This window comes from Lonchura striata, chromosome 7, assembly GCF_046129695.1.
Source record: "Lonchura striata isolate bLonStr1 chromosome 7, bLonStr1.mat, whole genome shotgun sequence".
Lineage (NCBI taxonomy): Eukaryota > Metazoa > Chordata > Aves > Passeriformes > Estrildidae > Lonchura > Lonchura striata.
In genome coordinates, this window is record NC_134609.1 from 18038564 (window position 1) to 18063618 (window position 25055).

The window sequence follows — 25055 nt, forward strand, 5'->3', positions numbered from 1 at the left end:
ACCCAAAGCTCAAAACTCTTCAGAATTCCTAAGGAGGCTCAGGAGTTAAAGACTAAATGTCACTTGTTACAAAAATATATAGACCTTGCCAGCAAGACTGCATCACAGTGTCAGCTTCAAAAAGGATAGGAAGAAAGACAGAAAGTCACATTAGGAAACCAGCTTCCCAGATTTGGTCCTAGAGACTACATATCCTCTTAGCCCAAAGCCAGCAAATATAACAAGAATTGTAGGTAAATGATTAGGGTATGCATTACTGGGAAGGCTATTATGGAAATAATATGCCCTTTAAGAATCCCAATGCCAACACAAAAAAAAAGATGTTTGAAGAGAATAATTATGATTTGAGGTGATAAGTCCTTCTTTAAGCAACATGCTGAAACAAGAGAACTCATGTATTCAGAAAAAAATTTGAAGGTCATGATCATACAGGTAGCTTCAAATCAAATTAACTTGTTTAAAAACTAGTGTGGTTTCCAAGACACAAAGGCATAAGAAGCCAAAAAAACCCAAAAGGGTAATTCAAAAGGTGAAGACACTACTTTTTTTTTTTTTTTTTTAATGATCAGGCTAAGTACTGGAAGCCTGTTATAATGTTATGGTGTTATAATGTTATGTTATAATTCTATATCATGATTGAAATACACTCCAAAAGGCTTCTGCAAGTTCTACTCAAAAGTTACTTGCCTTTCTGCATACCATTTCATAATCATTTAACATCACAGGAAGTGAAATCAGAACAGTAATGATCTGCTCTAGTTTTAAAATCTGCCAATCAAAAGATCAGGAGAGGAAGTAAAGCTCCAAGTCTGTACGGAGAGAGTGACAGAGACGTTGTTGTATTACTGCTTGACTGGCCTAAAGAACTGAACTTCTCCAGGAACTCCATTTGCAGACAAACACAACAGGAAAAAGCTGACAAAAGAGCTTTTGAATAGTGACTGCACAAGTATGTAGCAATTACAAATAATGGCCATTTATATTCTGTATTGAGATTTCACTAAGTTCAGAATTGTAGGTCTTCTAAAGAACTGAAAAAGACAGGGCATAATACAAATAATACTTAGTGAAAAATATTTCTGACTAAATAACAAGTTACAGAAATTGTGTAATTGGTTTTGACATTCTTATCTGACCTTTATTTTACTTTGTGTATTTTTTCTTTCTTTTTATTGAGATTGCAGAGATAGAACTACTTCCACCCAATTGTGATACAATTCAAAGCATTTAAGGGTTCTATAAAAGAAAGCTTCAGGGTGATTTTAAACCTCAAGGTTTTATAAAGAAATTCAAGGTAATGCTTGAGAAAATTACTACTGGGAGAAAACATTTAATATCTATCTATGTAGTTTTTCTGTGTAGTCACTCTAAAATGCACTATTTTTATGCAAAAGAAAGTCAGGAATTCTCCTTAGTGAGAAAATGAAAGGGAAAATGCCTATTATTTTCAATATTTTCCTTCATTACAAATGGACTAAATTGCATAATTGCAATTACTGGAAGGTGTAATATTAAATATTAGCTTTATGTTCATTTGGCACCCTGGATACCTTGATAATTAGCCTGCATAGTATGCTAAAAGTGCTCAGCCACTGTAGACTATTCACAAAACATAGTCTAGCTTGAAGTGGTTAACAAGTACTGGAATGTGCAGTTTGTCCCTTCTAACTACAGGTAACTGTGCCAGAAAAAAACCTGTTCCCCAAAAGACTTCTAAAAAAATGGGGCCCAAAATGCATCTACAGGTCAGATTTTCTCACAGTCAAAGTCTGCAGGTATTTTAACTCTCAAGTTGTCTTTTAACTAACCTAAGAAAAGTAAGTGAAAGCTTTAAAAGTTTACAGTTTGTATATGTTGTTAGGCCTAATCAAGGCACAAGCAAGGCTTTGTTAGCTTGTCCCTGCAATTTACTGCTTCTGCTGATATCATCCTGCTTGAATTGAGAAATTTGTATCATCCTGCTTGAACTGAGAAAAACTACTTGGGACATCAACCTAATCTCAGTTTTATAGTTGCAGGCTTCTTGTTTGTAACAGTCCATGCCAACTGTTTTATTTCCATTAATTTGTCTGTTGGCCACATGCAACCTTTCTGCATCTATGTTTTGCAGCAAGAATTTACACATTTTACAGCATCAAAAGGCAGTATTTTGTTTGAATCCACCATGTACATCTCATTGTTGCCACCCACTTCTTCATTTCTGAGAGCTGACACTCCATGGCTGCTGCCACAGCACACCTCACAGATTTCTTAGCAGAGCTTCTCCCTTTGTCTTCCAGGATAAATAAAAATTATTACTTGAGGTAATTGCTTATTTTATAAATGCTGTTTCACCATCTGGCCCTGGAAATTTATGTTACTGCTGATTTTGTCAGATTGGTCACTAGTCTATTCTGACACTCTTAATTCAGCCAAATTTTTGATAATTCTCCATAAAGAAGAGTTGCTATGTAGATTAAAACATGTTCAAAAAAATTACATAGCTTTTCGGTTATAGCTTTCTTTGAAAAACTCTTTTGTATCTTATTCATTTGCAAACATTGCAGACTTCAGGTAGCATTTCTGTGTTTAGAAAGATTTGAAAAATATCAGGTTTTCATTCTTTTTAAGTTGTTTTCATACTTTTTGACTAACCTCAGGGGCTTCTTTTCAGGTCTTCTTTGACAAGAGATTTTTTTTTTTTAAATAAATCATAAGATACATTTACAACAGGCTTTGTGCTACCTGCAAAATTTATTTTAATAGCAATAGATTTTGGCTTTCCATATGATTCTGTTGATTGCCGTCCATAGAATAATTTGCCAGCATCTACAGTAGTAATCACTTTGAAAAGAAATACTGTCAATTCAGAGCTATACCCAGAAATGAAGAAAAAAAAAAATGAATTTTTCAAATGGACCTCAAAGCGGTTTCAAAAAGCTGTTGCTACTTTAACTACTGTACTAAGGACAAATGATTTTAAACCACTTACTGTTACCTTGGTAAAGATTCAATTTCCTCTTGGAAGTCACATGAAGATGAATATGCCCAGAATCTTGAGCAAATTTAAGCCATGCTATTTACAGGAAATTAGTCATGTATTTGCAGAGTGAAGAAACAAATTAAGAACAGGTTTTTTACACTTCCATCCCACTTTTAGGCTCCCTTAATCACAAAGATCAGGCATCCCAACATGGATGAGTAGCATGCCAATTGACTCCTCTCCTGCATGACTGAGTAAGTATAATTATGACACTTAAGGAAGAATACTAAAAAAACCCCTGAAAAACCTTCTGAAGATCTCAGAGGTTTAGATAGCAAAAGTTACTCACATTTATTTTTAAAGCTTCTTGAACAATGGTATTTTTAAAAATTCCCTTTGAAACAGAGTTTCATGTGTCACAGCTCTCCTTATGATTTATCAGCCATTAACCTCCTTACTTTTAAGTTACTTGCCATAGGTAATTAATTTATCACTTAATTAAGGTAACACAACTCATTCCCTGTAGGCATAGAAACAAGGAAGGCTGACAAACAGTTATATGCATGCTGAGCACACTGGCTCTGTCTTCTCTCAACAGTGTAGGATTTTTTTTTTTTATTTTATAGCAAATACAATGTTAGTCATAGTACTGAAGTATGTTATTAAAAAAAAAAAAACCTACATTTTTTTTTTTAATCTTAAACCTAAGAGACGGTGCCTACTGGTAGTCTGTCACTCTGAGCAATGCATTCACACCATTATGTATTGAGGGATACTTATTACACATTTTGGAGGTAAAAAATGGAATTGTAGCACTTCAGATAAGAACATTATGGGCCAATACTAGAACAGCATCCCAATTCTTTTATCACTACATGAATCAATGACATCCAGACTCTGACACATAAAATATTCATTACTGTACAATGACCAGTTAACTCTTCCTTAACAAAATAATCTATGTAGAGCTCATTTTTTTTTAACCGCTATCAGGACCATATATAAGATGACCTGCAAAATGTAAAAAGCTGGTCAGACACTTCTCAATTTACTTCTCTGCATAATAACTTGTTATGACAACATTCAAAACACCAATTTTCACAGAACAGCTGGAGGTGACAGAAGCAGCCAAGGTTGGTAGCTCTTATTGCATATTACAGGAATGTAAACATTTGTTGAGGGAGGGTTTGGGGCTGATTTCAGACTGGTTATGTTTCTAGCTTGATTGGTTCACACGGGAATGTCTTCTGCAGAAGTAAACCTTGCTCCTTCTCAACTCAAGCACAGAAGCAGTATTACAGTTGAGAGAAAGAAGAAGTTTGGTTGGGGGTTTTGGTTGTTTTGTGGGGCTTTTTTTCCTTTTATTTTTTTTTGGGGGGGGATTTTTGTTTGTTAGCTTGTGATTTTGATGGTTTTTTTGTTTGGGTGGGTTTTTTCCCTGTTTTTGTTTGGTTGTTTTATTTTTAAACCTGGTGAAGGGGCTGAAAAGTTCAAGAATCTTGGAGTATGCATATACAAAGAGATTAATTCACATGTTGCAAGGTTATTTGAGAAACTTAAGCCACACTCAATACATTTCCCAGGAGACACTATCCTTAGCTTCAAAAGCATGCTCACAGTTACTGTCTTAAGGTTTCTCAAAATGCTGTAATTAAGGACAGTGATGTGTGAGTGACAAAATCCTGAAGGCTCTGTTGGCTAAATCTCAAAAACCTAATCCTCTACAACCATCTAATTCACCGGGGAAAATGAACTAGTCTTGAATTTTATCTGGAGATTAGGAAGGCATCTACCATCTACTTCTAAGTCAATAATTTCCTGAACTTTTCTGAAATAGTGGTATTTATAAATGTTCTCATACCCTGGTGAAATGGCTCTGTATTTCAGTTTGTGCAAATGCTAAAAATTAATTGCCATTGTTTCAGGGAGTAGAAATTACCAAATCCAGAATAGCAATGATCATGGATCATTTAGTGACTTGAATATCCACAAAAAACAGACATAAAATTAATGGAAGAGGAATATTTTGATAAAAAGTAATGATAAGGAATAATTCTATGTTGCCTTTAAGGGTTTTGGCTTGCATTTCAACAGCAATGTTAACCATTCTAAGGAGTAAATGATGGAACTAAATGGAAAGGACCAGAGAAAATTAAGTTCTGCAAGTAAGACTAGTATGATGATGGATCCATCAAAGGAATGAGTTTGAATGGGCAGCACCAGAAACTGACAGGTAATGATATGAGGACTAAAGAAGACAACTTCATCCACAGCTGAGAAAGTATCAGTATTAGTGAGTTTACATAGAAGAGGTTGGAGACAAACAATTGATCCAAAACAATTTGTGCATCTTTAGCATTAAGAAGCCCAGAGATTTATGAAACCCAGCATGTGTAACAGGAGAAAACATTCTCTTCTCTTTTCCATAGTTTTTTGCCCAAGATGGAGACTATACACAAATTTATCCAACACAACCCTTTCAGGCTTCAAAAAAAGTAAATTCCAACAACAAAAACCACCTGTTTTAAGAGAGAATGCAAAGGTCTCTCTTCACCCCCAATCTTTTCCAAACAAAAATCTCTAAATAAGATAATTTAAAAATTATGCTGTACATCAGGGCATAATCTTCAGAAACCTTAGGGGAAAAATTATATATCTTAACTTTAATAATGCTTTCCTATAGGAATCTTACAGCCAAATAAAGAACAAACCTAAAATTCTGTATGTTTTCACTGACCAGGTTACCTATACAATAATTTTTCTTCTAGCAACATTTTTCTGCCTAGGAGAAAGACTATTTCCAATAAAACTAAGTCACTCCAAAAAGCTGTTTCAGCTTTAGGGGCAAAATTGTAGAAATATTGGCAATATGCTCAAAAGGTTTGCTGGCAAAGACCAATATGACAACTTTGCAACCCCAACTTCAAGACTAAGCAACTGCTAAGCTGTAGGTTTTTGAGGTAACCAAATTATAAACTTTAAGAGAGCCTAGGCATTAAAAGGAAAAAAAAAACCCAAAAAAACCTCTGACGTAAAAAAAATTCCATTGGCCTCATTCTTCCTTTTGTTAACTTTGTGTAAAGCATCTAAAGGGTGTTTGCTCAGTCCTAAGTTCCTGAAAGGGACCTCAACTGGGATGGTGATGTAAAAGCAAGAACAGGAAGATTCCATTTTCTCTTCTATAGCACAGTAGAGGCAGAGGAAAGAAATGAAAGTAATTTATTTTTGTCACAGAAGGAAAAGACAGCTTTAAATAACGCTCAGAAGATTGAATGATTTAGACTACAGGAGGAGATAAGTTACCATTTGCTGATGACAAGCCTTGCTGCTGTTAGATAGAATTAGTCTCAAGGGGAGGCTACATGAAACTAAGAGAAACAGAATAGAAGAAAAAAGGCACTAGGTGTTTCAAAAGACTTGCTTCCCCCATCAGATAAACACAAAACCAAAAACCTATCTAGGAGAACATATAAAAGTTTTCTTTTTTCATCCTGCACTGAGAGCTAAAAAAAATAGAACAATAGAGATAATCTCACAGTATTCAAAGCTACTGCTTTAAAAGACTAGGAAAGTCACAAAGACAAGACTTCCTTTATACAGTCTGCTGTTTGGATTTGGGAGAAAGATGAAGGCTTTCACATTTAGAGAACGACCAACAGCTGAGACATGAGCACTAGGTTAGTAATGATCAGGTATTGAGAAATAGTGCAGCATGAAACTGCTCAGTTTTCTTCAGGAAGCCTAACATCACTATATATATATACACACACATTCTGACCCTTTCTTTATCTATTCCACAGAACATTATGTTTCATTTGAAACTTCAACCTATGCATTTATATGTACATAAAATATTTCTATGTATATTGCATTTATAACTCCAACTGCCTTGTCACATTTCATAGGAATAAGCTATATGAATTCTAAAAACTCAATATTCAAAAACAAATGTCATAACATTTTATCTTGTATTGTTTCTATTTGCAGCAGTTCTACCACTTCATGTACATTTGTTTATTTTTAAGGTTGCTGAAATACTTGGACTTTTTTTATATAATACAAATCAACTACAGCTCACTGAGAACTGCAAGTTGAGAGTCATGACATTCTAAGAAAGATAGCAACAGCATTCAGCCTTTTCCAGCTATGATTCTTTCACAGGTGAGAGATCAGCACACCCTACTCCTGTCCTGATAGATAAAAGCAAGAACAAGTTCTAGATGAGAAAAAGAGGCAATGTGAACTTTACTTTCTTTCCCTTCACTAACCCATATTTCCTCCTCTTCTTCAAGGTAGTATTTAACTCTTGATCACTTTTTCAGTTCTTTTAATTTCTGAAGGTTTTAATCTTGCCACACACTGAGGCTTCCGAACTACTGCATCTTATCACCTCCAAATACTGAAATAAGTCATCAACAGAAGTATTATCCAATCTCCCTCAGAGAGAATAGACAAGAGTGAAAATTCACTGATTTCTATAACAAAGGTTCACTAGAACAAGCAAAACTGAATAGCCACATTATTAAAAGATTATAAATGCAAGCTCACACATGGTGGACATCAGTCCTTCATCTCACTGAAAGCTCGTATCTCAGAAATGTGGTGTTCCACATCAATGAACCTCTGTGTGAGGCTCAATGGCAGTTTTGTGATGCAGACAAATAGCTATTTGAAACTGGTTTGAGACAGCCAGTGTTTTTAACCTGAGGCAATCTTGTATTGTAGTGATAGAAGTAAGACTATTAATGAACTCAACAATATTTAACTATTCATGTTGAGCCTCCCATTGGTCAAATTTCACAAGTCTAACACTGTACTGCTCAGGGCAAGAAAATGAAATAGGAGCAATTTTCATCAGGAAAAAGGCTAAAGTTCTTCCTATTTAGAAGGCAAAATCAGGGCAAATTTTAGAAGAAGCCTCAAATAAGTATTTTTGCATCTCAGTCTCTTCCTGTCTTTGAAGAACAGGAAAATTCACACATTCTTTGCTGTTCTCTACAGTATGATGAGTAGAAAATTTTAAAATTAGATGCTAGTCTTTATAGTCCAGATGTCTCTTCTGGCTCAAGATTCAGTGAGAACAAAGTCATAGTCAATACCTGCGATAGCAAATTCAGGCACAACTTCCAGCTTAGCAGAAAAGCAGTAACTGAGATATTTCCATCAATGCAGGCAAGTGACAGCTTAAGTCATCTGAAAACTTACAGCACAGTTACATCACATATCTGCATCTACATTAAGAAGTGCAAATGCTAATAAGTGTACTGTACAGGAATTCACCTTTTCTTGGCAGTTACAGTATGGATCATAACTCTAAAGTGTAACTCCTATTGTCTCTCTCTTTCCTTTCAGCACCAATATTTAACAGTACTTTTACTAGAGCACAATGGTAATGGAAGTCTGTAAGGAGATAGCACAGTTAGAGGAAAAAAAAAATCAAAACATTAACAGATAGGCAGGAGATTCTGTTTTCATTCAGTGCTGTCCTAGAGCCCAGCTGTAGCTGCTTGGCTGCCTTTCTGTCATTGTACTGTGACCACGCAAACACCTGGAAGAGGAGAACACACCAGAACTGACCTACTCAATGCCACTGCATCCACTTAGCAACAGTGACTTCAAAGTCTCTTTAGATGCTCAGACACTGCAATCCTTCCTCCAAGTGCACAGGATGGAACTGTGGCAGCACTAAAGTCATCATGGAAAGTTCAGCTGCACTTCACTGTCAGTACCACAAGCCCCTTTCACAGCTAATCCATTCGTAACCATTATTCTCTGTAAAAAGTCTGTTTTACACCTGATACTGAAGGGCTAGTTTTCACCTTCCAACTCTCAACAGTAACTGAAGCTGGTGCTATTATCCCTACTTGACAAATGGAAAGCAGGTCAAGAAAGAAGGCACAAGTCTAAAACCAGCCACATGAAATCAATTACTTTTCAGTCTTGTGCATTGTCATTTGGACAAAGCTTTAGATCTCATGCTATTTGAAATTCCAACTAGCAACTGACATCTTTAATAGTGTTGTTTCAGACACCAAGACAGCAATGCATTTCAATTTGTTTCCTGTGTCTATTATCCTTGTGTGCTTGTGAGTGCCAGCTAAGTTTAGCAACTAATTAGTCTGGAGTCACAATACCATTAGAGGTCTGGATCAGTAATCCACCAAGCAGGAAACAAAACATCTCTTGTTGAAAAAAACTGTAGCTTTAATTGAAGGATTTTTTAAAAAAGGGTTTAAAGAGGAAGAAGTCATCCAATAGCCATACAAATCTCATTGTGTGCATCCATTTTAGAAGCCACAAAACAGGGTCACACTCAAATCAAGCAAAAAGTCTGGCCGACATAACTATTTTAAATCAGCTAAGCTTTTACACTGGAGTAAGAGCTATCAAAGATCATCCTGAACATAATTAGTAGTTCTAAAACCAATTTTTTTCTCTTTATATTGAAATCAGGCAGTTTCAATAAAAACATTACTTGCCATTGTTTTAAACAAAGCAGACCAAGCAGCTGCAAAAACACTCCAACAAAGAAGAACTAAGTCAGGTCATCCCCAAGGAAGGTGCAAGCAGTAAAACAAGAGACTTCACACTTCTGTACAAAGGGCAGCTTATTGCAATCAAAGAACTTCAAAAGACTGAGAAAGCACAATGGGCCAGAGATGTATATAAAGCATTACTATTCTGCTATTGCAATAGCAAGGGGTTATAATAGGGGTAAGGGGATAGACAAAAGTCTCAATACTTTTGGAAAATAGAAGAGCTTGAAGTATTAACACCAAGAATGAAATGACCAACTTGGAAAGATGACAGTATTATAAAACCCTTGAAATAAGTACATAAGCATTAACCTATTCAAGGTCTTGGATCTGCAAAAGTAAAAACAAGCAGAGATCACCATGGATTCCTTGGCCGAAGTTGGTCTGGTACTGAAGCACTTAAAAGTTCAACCAAATTCTACATATGGTAAGAGGTAAAGCTTTGAAAGTTCCACAAATAATCTGAATCCCACAGATGGCTGACCAAATGCACACAAATCCCAGAGTAAAACAACACATTTCTGCCCTAGCTTTTCTGCCTTGTGTACTGCTCTAGGGTGGTCAGTGAAAAACAGCTGAGGCAACAGGATGCTGTCACAGCACTGCTCTCCCTGCTTTGGAAGGCTTCCCAACTTGCTAGATTAAGAAATAGCAGCAACATACAGAAATCGGTGCACTCAGCCCACGTTACAAGGGACAAGGCAGAACATGCTGACTGACTTCCACACAAATGTGTACTTTCATGTATCTTCACAGACCTTTACAAAAGGAGTAAAAGGGACAATGTTTGGAGCCACTCCTGACTCAAACAGCTTTCACTGAATGTTTAATTGATTGTGCTGTGCTTGGTACTGGGATTCACTGGGGCTTAACGGGCCTGTACATGCTGCTGAAAGAGTCAAACAACAAATCTGTACACAGATGTGTTTTATCCAAAAGGAATACAATGGCTTTGTCTATCAGATAGAACTAAAATTTCAGGTCACTTAGTATTACCACAGTCTTCCCAAATTCCTATTTCACCTTGTTCCATCTCCTTGGTCTTTGAACCTCTTTCAATGTATCTATTAACTTTATTCAGACAAGTTCAGCAACTACTAGGCAAGGAAAAAGGGTTGGGGAAAATGAGTTGGCCAAAGGAGCAAATAATTCTGCAAACCTTGTAAGCATTTCTGTGTCAAGTCTTGGAAGATTGTTAAGGGATGAAGAACATATTTATGTAAAATGTACAGCTTCAGAAGCACAACAAAAAGAAAGAAACAAAAACCAGTCAATTTTGGGTCTCATTTGCCTCAACCACATCTGAATATAAAGGCTTCCTCAGTCGCCAAGTTTACAGAAAACGCAGGCCACCTCTTAACAATCCTTGTCCACAAAGAAAGACTTACCAAAAACCATCATGGGGATGAGGAGGAGAGTGAGCACAATATCACTGTAACTTTGCTGGCATATGTAGATACATAATAATGATAATAAAGCATAGCAACAACTGAATTTTTTCCTCTCTAACCTTCAAAGACTGCACTATTTCATATTCTATTCTACCACCCTTCCTGACTGATCATTCTTATTTAACATGTGGTACTTCACACTTCCAAGGTTCACTTCTCCTCCTCCTTCCCACCTCCCTCCATCAAGAAATAGAGAACTATAAACATGAATATGAAGGCTAAAACTCTGAAAAGCAAAATACATTTATAGCAAAAAACTATAAAGAACCAGATTTTATCAATATAATTTGAATTAAATGTGTTGCTAATTAAATCATTTGAATTATCTAAGATAATATCTAAAGATACATGCCAGAAAAAGTAGTGTATTAAGAAAAAGGATATTAAGCAAGCAAGTGCTCCTGTAGCAGGCAATGAGATGGTTGACTTGGGAGGCTAATGAATTAGTATAAACAATTTAAATCTAATTTAATTTAACAATGTAGAGCACTTGTGCATTGCAAAGCAACAGATAGTAATCTGTTTCTCCATTAAATCAGAGATAAAATTGCTGATTACCCTTTTCTGAATTATTTTATTGAAAAGGATAGCAAACAAATTTCATATTTAGTCATAAAAGTTCATGGCTAGTCCCCAGACAAGCCCATGTAACCAGTGAAGGGTACTAGAGAACATAATACAGGCCAGCTGTGGTTTAGCATAACACATTATTCAGCCAAAATAGATTCTTACATTTTATCAGTTAGTGAACAAATGCTTATGCCAAAAATTAATATGGCATTTTAAGTTTACTTTTTATTTTCACAAAACATGTCTAAACAGCACCATTTACTACTCACAATCTTTAGAAGTTCTAAAATTATATACTGAGAATGCTGAGCATTTGGTATTGCCAGAGGTAGTAAAACTATTCACCTCCCCCTCTACTTTACAGATAAATTTATGAACTTGCCTCAAAAGTGTTACCGGTGAGATCAAATTCTGGTGGAACAAAGGCACCTTCTGGATCATCTTTGAAAACAAAAGGAAACATTCCAGATTAGAAATTAGTAGTCTTGTTTACAAACAACAAACCAACTTGATGATACAAATGTAATGATACACTTCTATCTGATAAAAAAGAAACTTCATATAGCAGTATTTTGGTTCACTACAATATGCTGTACAAAGAACTTTTTGTCCATGTTTATATTGCTGGAAGTAAAGTGCTGTTTTCAAGCTTTGTCCAAGAAGGTATCATAACTTCCCTACTAAGAAACAAAACAGATTAAACACCCACAAAGAAATACATTTACCATGTCTAACCACTTCTTGCCTTCAGGCATTTATGTTTGGACCCAGTTATCACCTAAGCTAGTGTGGCTCAGCTGTGGCTTAGAGGTTTGATTTGATTCACTGGACACTTCTACTCACTATTTTCCATTACAGACCTGGGTGATAAGGATTCAAGCAGCAAAGCCAGTCTGAACTGCTCATTACTTCTTCATCTACAGGCCAGTTTAGAACTCTGACCTTTCTGCTTAGCTTGTTTTACTTATGATAAAAGAGTAGAGGAAGTAAATTGCCCATGCTTGTGCTGCTGAGCAGAGAACTGAGCTACTGCAGCAGGCAATTCTGAGTGAGGAGGTGGAAAGAAAAGAACATCTTATGAGAGTCTGATGCTGTTTCTGCATTCAAGCAGGTACACAGTGTCACACAGCACTTATGTCACATGAACACAGTGAAGAACATCAGGGAATTAAACAGGAGCACAACTAAAAAGCCTACTCTCCACATACATATCCAACTCACCTAATCTATCCTTCTGTGAAGTCAGGATGATTGAGATGACTTACATGTAAAAAGTGTGTTTCTCAACAAGAAGAAAAAAATAGTATGTTGAGAGGCACAGCATAATCATCATAGCTTTAGCTTTGATTCTAAATCATCTTAACTTTAGCTTTTGTGCCTGTATTTCAGAAGTGAAATGTAAAGTTTTTATTAAACCCAGTTATACAGCAGAGACTACTAGAGAAGAGTTTTTTAAGATATTCATATATTGCATCTATGTGGCATGGCTGACTAGAAACAGTAACTCATTTACAGCTCCTTAGGACATACCCAAATGTACTTTCCCACTGAAAAAGAGGGTTATGCAACCCATTTTGCCTTTCTTACCCACCACCACATTTTTTCCTGATTTTGGGGGTAGACAGAGGAGGCAGAAGGGGAAGGGAACTAATGGACAGATGTTTTGTCCTCCCCTCCCCTTCACGTGCAGAGTACTACCCCTTTTTATCTCCCCACTACCTTTTCCCTTTCTTTCCATAGAACACTTTAAAGGCTGTACAAGTATTTAACTTATCACTGGTACAGCTCACTGTATTCTTTTAATATAATGTTTACAATGGGAATGTGCATCATCTGAAGAGAAAAGAAGGTATCAGAGCCCTTGGCAGAACATCCTATTGAATGGTTGTCACTTTAGCACCGCAGAACTTGAAGGAAGCAGAACTTGCTGCTAAAGCAGAGATGACAGGCTGTTCACTTTCTCTCACTGGAAAGAAAATCCAGGGGTTATAATTTTCTTCTGGAAGAATAAATCCATAGGCAACAACTGCAGGGAAGCAAAAAGGACAACCTCCTCAAGTGCCTACAACAATCTTTTAACCAAACAGTAACAAAATTTGAGAGAAAGAGCCAAAGACACAGTGAAGCGTGAGAGAAGTAGAACACGGGTGTAATTTTTTTTTGCATTCTTATGGAAAACATACCTTTCTTTAAAGAGAATGAATGAAAAGTCTTTTCCTTAGAGACTAACATGACTTCAGGGAACTAAATCTTCACACATTTGATTTGCACAGGAATTTGTTATCCCACATTTTAAGTATGTGAATACAGCATTCTTGGATCAATTGTTTGCCAGCTATTCAATTAGACTAAAACATTTAAGAAGAAATTGATTTTTCTCTTCCCCAGCTACAAGCAAAGATCTTAGTTGAGGGGTATTTTTCATCCACTAGATTTATGCTCTTCAACAAGTCTTTCATATACCCTTGGCTTATACAAAGCCAGCTTATTTTTCTTTTTTAATTTCAAGGTATGACAAGCTCCTTAAAATAAAGGAAATTGATTCCATATTACCCTATTAATATGGAACTAAAAAGATGTCTCATGTCTATTTTAGGGAATTTAATAAATATCACAACAATTATGAAGGTATATTTTAATTTTTATTAATTATATTTTATGATGTTCTATTTATATGAAAGACTATCTTTAATTCTAAAGAGGCAAAACATCTTCATTTGTTGCAATGTTACCTTTTTTCTAAATACTGTGATCTAGATTTTGCGTGAAAGTATAAACACTTATCCTGACAGATTTAAAAATAAATTAGACTAGAGAAATCACAACAAAAACTTGACTGCTGTGTATCTAGAGTAGAATGGTTCTCCTAGTTATGAGCCAACATAATTTAAAAAGTACAATAGAGTAAGAGCTGTTTGGTTTTCTTTACTTTTCTATAAAATCATTAAGAGACTGAAGACCTGTCAACTTGAGATGCATTACATGAGAAAGGAACAGCAACCATAACATGCTTTTTTTGTCTAAGCTGAAACAAGAAGTTGTTTCAAGTCAAGCATCTCCCTGTTCATCTGCTGTGATACCTAACATCTTCCATGCTACTACATACTGGTTTCTAACATATTAAAATCCAGTTCTCAATCAGTCCCAATACTTGGTAAGTCTGAAAATCATTACTTTAAAAATTATAATCTTTTATTCAAGAGAGAGCTTTAAAAAAAACAAAGCCTTTATTTGAGAGAACTTTCCTTTTTAATAGCAAATATGCAATAGAATGGCTCCATTTTTTATGGCCACAATCACCAAGATAAACTGACTTCTCTAGAAATAGAACATACCTATGAAATTAGAAAATCTGTAAGAGGTAAAGGACATGCTTTACAAAGGTAGAGACTTGTACACAATCTCTGTGTTTAAAATGGACATAAAGAAGACTAACTAAAATAACTAGGAGGGATTTTCTAAGCAAATTCAGAACAGCCTTTGTTCATCAAGTACAAAACTGAACATGTAGTTTCACATGAAAATATACATACCCCTTCCCAAATAAGTTTTATTTTATCTTTATTTTAATTGTAAGTCTTAAAAATAGACTGCAGTTTCTCACCGTGAGTTTCCACAGTTCTAAAACAAACAGCCTGGAAACATAAATACTCACCACTGAGCTGTTCCATGAAGCATACATTGCCATTGGTGTTAAAAGCCAAAGTGTCAGGAGTGATGCAGAGTGTCTGGAAGATTGCAGAATGGGCAATGCTCTTCAAAGAATGGCAACACTCCAGGCAAATTGCCCAAATATCTTGCTCAGTAAGACAGCTATCCCGCAGTGACAAAATATCAGCAAGGGACACATTCTCCTGCCAAGATATGAATTAATAAATTACCTTGGATTTCATGACACTACTCTCTGTGTCATAGATCACATTTGACACAATTAGCTACAAGTAATGTTTCCAGCAAGTTCTCAGACTTTCTAGGACACTGATTAACACCCCAAGAAACACCAAGTGCATGACTTTGCTCTTAACACAGAGATGTTTTAAGAAGCACAGTTAACCTGAACAAAGATACCACAGTATGCCAACTTAAAAAAAAAATATCATGGGAGATATGCAAGTTACACAAACACTGCATAAAAAGAAACAGACCACTTGGAGGTAAAAGCAGAAAGACTAAATGAAAACATTTTGTTTCATTTGTGCCTTTCAAGCTTTCCCAGGTGTCTTTATATAAACTACTTAGAAATTCTCTTCACAGGACTTCTCCCTACCATTTCTGATCTGGGAAAAAGTACCCTTTAGATTAGCCTGTCGTAAGAATGATGCTGTTGCGAAGTTTTGTGGTGCAGACCATTTAATAAACATTGAAAAGCCATACATGCCATAGGAAAATGTTTCCATACTTGGACTTAAAATCAAACACTCTGGCTGTCCTAGTCCTCCCCATTGCATCCAGACCTTTTAGTGATCAAAACAGCTCATAGACTTAGCTTTCTAAGTTGCTGTCCTTAGCTGTAGTCAAACTTGTATTGACCCTATTACCACAGTAAGGTTATGAGTCCATTCCCAAACAAATGTTTTTCTAATGTGGCTTTCCTGGTCAAGATGTTCAGAAACATTTCCTGGCTCAAAGCAACCAGCTTCTCCATGGATATTTTTGGAAAACAAAACCTATACATTACCTACAGCTACAGAAGTAAAGTCTTCACAAACTTAAAGGAATGAGGAAAAAAATACCCCAAACAAACAAAACATTAATTCGATCTATAGGAAAAAATAAGGTAACAAGATAACAAAAATGGAAGGTAATCTACAGAAGTTACTTTGTATCAGAGCTATAATTACTATTCATTACACAGTGATATTAAATAAACCCTGAATGGAAGATACATCTACATCTTGCATAGATGTAGATATTGCTTAGCATAGAGAAAAAATAACTATATCATAATCAGCAAAAGAGGATATGAATTATCTTGCAGCTCAGAAAACTGCTGTGGTTTTAATCTCTTGGAGAACAGTTATAAATTTCTTTACCTACTCCAGTGCTGAAGAATATCAATGATATCTGGATTAACAGTTTATTAACATGTCTCTCAGAGAATTAAGCATTGCTTTCATAACATCCTTCAAATAAGAACCAAACCTCAATCCAAAAGTGTATTGTGGTTTTTAGTCTAAAGTATAATGCTTAATAAATAAATATGAGGTAAGAAATAAAACACACTTACTGCTATTTGGCAAACTCAACTTCTCTCCTCAATGGTCTTATTTTTCATAGACATGACCTAGATGTGGATTGATTTACTAATGGCAGCCTTACTACAGTGCCTTCTAGCACTAATTATGGATCCAGCTCTCATCAAATTCAGTCCTACATAATAATGAACAGCAAAAGATCTCAGCACAAAATCTTATTTTCTCTGTGCTATGCTCAGTACAATTGTGTAATGCTGCCATCAGAGTTTAAGGGTGGATAAGGAGGCTTTGCACATTTCCATAGGGAAGCTGTCCAAGCATGAAGAGTAGCACAGAGGTTTCTCTATCTGCAAACAAAAACACATGGCAAGAAGCTCTCCTACAAATTTTACGCTTTGAGACTGACCAAAGTGAGTGGTGGGATGAGGATAGGTTTGGAAAGAGGAGACCCACTTCTTATTCTATAGCCAGCCAAAAGAGTTAAAAAAAATAGAAGTTCTATGATTAAAACAATGAACAAGTAATTATTTTTAACTCTCCTAGAATCCTCCAGCTAGGTGACACGATAGCATTTGCCACAACAGAAAAATAAAAGAATTATTCACTAATCAAGATGCAAAATATGAGTTTCATCTGTGCATAATGACATAAGAGGCTCAATTTAGAGTGTACATAAAAAAAATAAACCTGCAATCTTTAAGACAGCATCACATTCCAGTCACAGTAAGGACTTGAGAGAACTTTTGAGTTAAGCTTTGAGGCTGAACTCCACTGCAGGTAATAATTATCAGCAATGATATCTACAGCACAAATCTATAAAACATCTTTGTCTTGTGGTTATTTGGGAAGTAAACGAAAGGTAATGATCTAATGTCAGATAAGCTTAGTCCATCTTCCTTCCCAGGAATGAGAAAGTTATGTCATACAGAAAAAGAAAAAAAAAGGAAAAAGGAAAAAAGTCCTATCAATGTTCCATGGTTTCCATCAGCAGTGGATGGCTAGGTGAAGATAAAACTACCATAAAAAAAGAAAAATACCATCACCACCATATTGCAGGCCTTTCTATTTCCAGTGCTCCAGGACAGCAAATTACTTACTTCAGAGAAACCACGAATTTCCCAAATGATCACTCTCCTCGACCTTAGTTATGAAAGCTGCTGTTAAGCAAGGTCTTTGTAGAGAGTGAAGCATAGAAAACACTAACACTTGCATTTGATTAGCCTGTATCCCCAAAGCAACACAGACTAAAAGTTAGCACTGTGGAAAATAACATCCTTTTAACACTCTAACACAGGAGGTTCTGGCAAACTGAAGCTTCTGATGAGCAATTGCTTCAGCTGGAAGCTGTTTCATTCAAATGTGGTAAATATCAGAGATGCTAATGCCTCTTTTTTGTCTCTTTCAGCAAAAGACACTTGGGTTTTAATATGAAAGTATCTGGTTTTAACACTAAGAACTACAAAAAGTAAACCTGTCAGGTAACCAGGCTTAAGTGCTCACATTAGTTTTCAGCTTTCCCTTATATTTTCCTCAGCAAGTACAAAACTGTTCAGTAGCATATCATTGAGCAGAGATAATTAAGAGAGGAAGGAATAAAACAATAATTGGCCACAGACCATTTCTTAAAAATTTTGAAATAAAATATAAAGGAGTATGAAATGAATAAAGTTCTAGTAAAGAGAGGAAATCGAAGCACACCCTCATCCTTAGCATTTTCTACTCTTCAGTTCAGGCAGATTCCTGCTTCACATATTGGCAAAAAACCACCTGCATCATTCTTGATACTTGGTACAATGAGGAGAAGAGCAGACTCCACTGAATGACTAAGCAGCTCAGAGTTCAGTACAACAGCACTCACAGCCTTCTGACACCTTTTTGCCACGATAATTCACACAAACTTCAAACATACTATACCAGAATCACAGAAAATGTGGCAAATGCCATCCATTACATCCATCACATCAGAAGAGCAACACTTAAGTAAGATTGCCTTAGTAAGCTCTTTGATACTCTTCAAGCAGCTCTTTTTTATTAACTTAGTTAATCACCAGGTGATAGGTCATGTTCATTCTCCCAAGAAAAATACTGAAACTCTTTATGCTGCTGTAATAACTACATAGATGGGACTTGTGGAAACCCACAATCAAAGTATACATTGAGCAGGTATGAAAAATGGTTCTTTCTTGTACAGAAGAGTTGACCCTTAGCCTTCTCCATTCCAAGAAAATACTCCAAGTATTTCAGCCAATGTGTAAAAAATAAGGCCATTACCACCCTCCTCCAATATTCTGCATGGGCCAGTCTGAGAGGGCCTACAGCACTGAACACTACAGACAGTGGAAGAGCCAAACTACCAAGCCAATGGGTGAAAAGGAAAACTGAAAGGGGCTTTGCTTTTGCAAAATTGCGTTTAACTCCTGATTCCACATGGATTCTTGACATGGCAAGTTAGAAAGTTTGCAAGATTTATTTCAAGGAAGGAGCAGCTCACATATAGTTCACCAAACCTTTACTTAAAAAAAGGAAAGAAATCTCCAAATATTTTGCCCCAACATTCACATGAGGGTAAGAAACACACTTAACGTGGAAAGATATAAAGATGAGCAAGAGCAACAAAAAGCAAGGGCAAAACCAGTAACAGAGCCAGAGAAATGTGAGGACAAGAACTGGGTTTAGCTACAGGTTTTTTGGCAAAGCAACTTAAAAAATAGATTTAACAGTTTGACATTTTTGGTTTTTATTTCCCAGTGTCAAAGGCATTTTAGCACAGGGCAGCAATATACAGCTGCACAAAAAAGTGGTTGGCAGCTTCGGGATATTATTCTGCCCATGTAAACTTCCCTTGATGGGGCGCGACAAGGACACGCACTTGCCGACTGCAGCGTTACCCCACGGCTACGACAGCAGTGACGAGACACCCGGCACTCGAGGACCATGACTTTGCTGCAGTGTGGAGATGGCGCACGGGAAGCGGCTAAGCCCAGCCCGCGGGCTGGCTCCGCGGGGCAGGCGGCTCCGCGGAGCGCAGCGCAAAGCGAGCGGCGCTGGGGCCGCGGCCCGGCCGCTCCCGGGGCGCCCCCGGCCCGGCCGCCGCCCGCGGGCGGCCCTGAGGCCGCTACACTGCAGGTGAGCGCAAGGGCGGCGGCTCCATCCCCGCACCTGCCTCACTCACCTCGTCCTCCAGCAGCGTCGGCAGAGGCTCAAAGTCGTAGCAGTTCACCTCCTCCTCCTCCTCCTCCTCATAAAACACGTCCTCTGCAGCGCCAAGAGTCTCCATCCCGCCCGGCGAGGGAGCAGAGGCTTCACCTCCGCAGCCTCCCTGTGCGCTCGGAGCACGGCCCTCGGCCCCCGCCGCGGCTCATCCTCACACCCGCCTGCGGGCTGCCCCCGGCGGCGACCCCCGCGGCGCCGCCCGCCCGCTTTCACCCCCTCCCCTCCCCGCCGGGCCCGGCCCGGGGCTCCCCCGCCCCTCCGCTCAGGCCCCGGCCCGGGGCAGCGCTGCCATGGCAACGGCCGCCGCCGCCTCGCCCGCGCGGCCTCACTGCGGCGGCTCCCGCCCTCCTGCGGCGCCGCCCGCCCCCGCCGCGCCCCGGGCGGCCCCGCCAGGCCCGGGGGGACGGCCGCGCCCCGCGCCCCTCTCACCGCGCCGTGTGCCCCCCGCCCCGCCTGCCGCCGTGCGCTGCCGGAGCGCGCCCGCCGCAGTGCGAGCTGCGGCCGCCGGGGCCCCGCGGGAGCCGCGGCCGGTCCCCTCCCGGCTGCGCTCTGCGGGCGAGCGGGAGCGGCGGGGAGGGAGGGCTGGTGTCGGGCGAGAGGGTGCCCGGCGCCCGCGGTGGGACCGGCGCTGTGCCGGGGCGCTGCTGCCGCCGCCGGTGCCGGTGATCCCCCCGCTGCCTGCCCGAGCCCTCGGGCTCGCGTTATCCACCGGCTCTCCAGAGCGCTGGAATTACTGCATTGACCAGGGTCCAGAATTAAGGCAGGTGGCCAAATATCTGCACGCTCATGGCATACTCCTGACGCAGTTCGAACCATAACAACCGCAAACAAAACCAAGGCGCTGCCACCAGCCCCGGCCCATTTTTGCTACCGCACGGCTGGAGTGCCTCAAGGAGCTTCATTAAGACTCCGCTTTGAAACCGACGGTTCCCAATCGAGGATTCCTTCAAAACCACCACCCGCATAAGCCAGTTTTTAATTCTAGTAAATTCCATTGGAAATCCTAGCCTGTTTTGAGTAAACAGGCTGGGAATGGGAATCGGCATTTGGTAATGGACAAGTAACTCCTGACCAGGTGTCTCCTGATACAACTTTAAACAACATTAAAATCTGTTATCTTCATTGTAAAAACATGGTGGATGGAGAGAGTAGACTCTTTTCTCCTCTAATTAAATTTTTGAGCTACTGGAAAATAATGGTGCGAATTTCATTATTCCGTTTTACTTTATATGTACAATTCTTTGTCAAAATGAAGTATGTTGATTAATTAATCTGCGCATAGTACAATCAAGCAAAGCAAAAGGGTTTTTTTAATGTAGTACTCCATGGAAAAGATTAATACTCTATTAAAACATACATTAACAAACACTGTGAAGCAAACAAAGGTATGTTGATTAACTGCTCCATAACAGTCATCCTGCAGTTATAAGATTTCTCCCAATTGAATGTTATTTGGATGCATTCCACAGTTATGGCATGCTACTGAGAAAAAAAACCAATCTCAGACATATTGCAGTCTTTCATATGTACGCTGTCTTCTTATTAACATTTTTGAACTAAATTGATATGAACAATATATATATACTTACAATGTGGTAACTCAGGTTTTTGTGAACAAGTGTTGAAGCATGGAAAACAGTGCCTAATACTTCTGAAAAAAAGCCAACATGACAGTAACAGTAATTAGAGAATATAAAAGCATTTTTGGCAAAATATTTTCCTCAGGCAGCACAATCTACCCAATAAGAAACTAAGAATTCTGGACTTGTGTGGGCTGGACTCAAGTGTCTTAAAAAAAAAAAAAAAAAAGAAAAAAAAGAAAGAAAGAAAATAGGAAAAGTTTCTCTGGTGCCTAAATCAGGCCTAATATGTACATTCACCCATCTGTATATCATTGCAATCACTGCTTGAGCATTCCCAAATATTTCCGAAGAAAGATTTTTAAGGTAAACCTGTGGAAGCTGCACAGAAATTCACATGTTACTTTTGAAAGCATGAATGTTTTCTAGTAATTGAGTGATAGGGTATTTCCCTGTGAGATTAGCAGGCTCAGGTTTACACACCTACCCTGCATTGGGACCTGCATTATGTATTTGTTGAATCTAGGCTTAGGTAGATTTTGTCAAAGTGCCTGATTGACTCCAAGTGATCCACGATGCTTCAGATCTATCTTGTGGTTGCTTTGGTTAACTTATTTGCTTATTGAAGAGATATTTATATAAAGTGAAATATGTACAAAATTGAAAACAAAATGAAATAAACACAGCATTGTTCTGTAAACAAAAACTTGTAGTGGACTTAGCCTTATTACAAGTGTCATGATGGGCAGGACGGAACAGTCCCTGGAACTGACATGGTTTGGTATATTTTTTCCAGAAAAATTTCAATGCCAAACCCTTCCTCTCATCAATAATAGTGTTATTTTGCTTTCCTCACAGCTGAGGCCACTGTCAGAGAAAGCATTGCAACTTATTTGATACATTCACATGGCAATTCTCAGGCTAAAATATTCATTCTTATTAACTTCTGTAATTGGCCTGTGGGAATTGTTGGAGGACATGCAACACTACACAGTTCAGCTTTATAAAAAAACCCACATGTAGATGAAGCTGTCAGTTTGTCTACAGTCATATTTTCCATTCTTTTTTTCCATGATATTGCTTATTCTAAGTTCCTAGGAGGTCTTTGTTGGTAGGCAGTTTTTGATGGATGTGTGTCTGCGGAAATTTTACTTCTGAGTCTGAGGTTGACTGAATATTCAAATGAGTATCATATTAAACACAAGTATATAGAAGACAAATCAGGTTCTCATAGGTGAGAGTTCTCCAAAGGCAGAAATAAAAATATTACTTTGCACTAATAATAGTCTATAGATGGAAAAGAAAAAAATTTCACATTAATTAAATGAATATACTGTGATTAAAATTGTTTTGTTAAAGGATATTTGGGAGAGGTTTTACTATGAAAGTACCAGAGGGAGGTTTCACTTACCTGTGATCAGGTTTTGAATATGAACTGAGATATCTTTAGCAACAATTACACCAGGAATCAGAATTATTAGAGATTTTGACTTCTTAATACTAGATAGAGATGGAAAGCTAAGCAAAGGTAAACTACAAATATTGAGTAGATATTATTAATGAGAAAATTCTTGACCAATAAGTCATTAAATCAACATGGAGCTTTGTGGTTTAGACTGTATGATCACAGACAATGTGGAAGGAATGGATCAAATATACCTGATTTTAGTCCTCCCACTTTTAGAATGCTCCCCTTGATACTTTATATTTTTGCTTTCATATTTTCCAGATTCTGTACTGCTATAGAATATAACTCTGTTCAAGTTCTCTTCAGTTTAGTCAGGCAAAACAATCCTTTTCAAGTCAGAGAACCAAGGGCACCATTGAAGTTCAGGCCCAAAAAGTGTAAACAACAGGGAACTGAGGAGAGCAGTTTGGGAGGATGGGAATTCATAACCTGAAGCTGTAATTGGACAATTAACCCCAAAATGTAAGTGTACCAAAAGTTATGAAAGTGTGAAAACTCACGACTGATTTTAGGTCCATCTTGGGTACAGCCACGGCCGGGCTCTTGTACTGCCCAAAGTGTATCCTTTGAAGGCCTTTCTAATAAATACCTCCTTTATTCATTTAACACTGTCTAGCTTTTGTTCCAGGTAGCCTCTCTAGGCATCACCCTTAAACTGTATCAAATTTATAGGAAACACATTAGAGTTGGGGACGTTTGTAATTTTCACACAAGGAGCGTTTGCAGTGAAGCAGCTGACTTGATTTCTGTCTCTGACAGCAGTTGATAGCAGGTGTCTAGGGAAGAGTGCAGGAACAAGGTAGTTCATACAGTACAACATTCAAACATACAGTATTCCCAGAGCTTCCAGAGTGGCACAGTTCAGATAGTCCCTAAGGCATTGGTGGTATCTACTGGTTCAAGAGATACTTGAATATTTTTTCTTTAATTAATTTGTTCATTAATTTTTGAGTCTGAATGGCTTTACTATCTACCATATCCTATTACAAAATCCCTCCACTAACCCACACATATAGTAAATTCTTTGTGTCATTTGAGGCCCCTAACTTCTTGTATTTAAAAAGTTAGTGGACAGATTCTTTATTTGTCATCTTTCTGACATTCATGATACTGTAAAGTTTTCATGTCTCCCCTAGTTTCATCTTTTCAGGTTGAAAGGCCCTGCTCTAGTTGTTAATTTGTAGAATTGAAACTGTTCCATAACTTTGATCATGCTTTAGCATTTAATATTATTTTTTCTAATTGTGTCATTATGTAATTAAAAAAACAGGGAGGGGGGAAGGGAGGAAGGAAGGAAAGAGGAAGGAAGGAAGGAAGGAAGGAAGGAAGGAAGGAAGGAAGGAAGGAAGGAAGGAAGGAAGGAAGGAAGGAAGGAAGGAAGGAAGGATTTTTTGCAAATATATGAATGGCCTGCAAAATAAAAAAAAGTACTTCTTTTAACTGCAATGTATTGATTTAGTTATGAGCTGCATGCCTTTTATTTTCAGGTACCTGCATTCATGGGATATAATAAAAAATAATTCAGAGGGCACTGGCCATAAAGAATGCATTCCTGAGAATACAGGAAATGACTGCCAGCACCCCTGTCTCTGCAGCATAGTGTAAATACAGGCTATGTGAGAAAGGAAATTTTATAGGGTACTACTGTTACACCACTTTGAGCCACTGGAAATGTCTTTCATGTTCTTTTGTAGGTTTTTACTTTTCATTATAGCACTTTGGTTATTCTTTTTAATAGATTATATAATCATAATTGACTATTATAATTTTGAGTACCAGCCTCGTAGATGAAAGGTACACATTTGTTACACTATAATTAGATTGTACATTCTCCTTTTAAGAGTTTTCATTTAATGGCAATTTGCCTGAAGGTTCTCATTTTAATTTTGTTTGGGTGAAAATGAAGGAACTGAAGGATTGCTGTATAAAGAATTGGTGTTTTTGTGTGTGACTTTTGTGACTTGTATCCTTTCCAAGTGTTTAGGTTTTGTTAATCAGAGATCTCTTTATTGCATGGGTTTTAATACTTTCACAGTCCATGAAACTACCATTCTTCATTTAGCAGTTATTTGGATTTCAG

The 25055-nt window shown here is 37.9% G+C and overlaps 1 protein-coding gene across 5 annotated transcripts in view; it reads right to left on the reverse strand.

Moving 5' to 3' along the window:
* KNDC1 (kinase non-catalytic C-lobe domain containing 1) overlaps positions 1 to 20127 on the reverse strand; it is a 57246-nt gene extending 37119 nt beyond the window's left edge. For all 5 annotated transcript variants that reach the window (XM_021536450.3, XM_077784647.1, XM_021536449.3 and 2 more), the window contains exons 1-3: positions 19887 to 20127; positions 15175 to 15373; positions 11902 to 11960 (exon numbers count right to left, since the gene is read on the reverse strand). In XM_021536450.3, coding sequence (XP_021392125.2) covers positions 11902 to 11960; positions 15175 to 15373; positions 19887 to 19991 — 363 coding nt within the window. In that variant the 5' untranslated portion in view covers positions 19992 to 20127. The remainder of the gene's footprint in view (positions 1 to 11901; positions 11961 to 15174; positions 15374 to 19886) is intronic.
* Positions 20128 to 25055: the final 4928 nt, after the last annotated feature.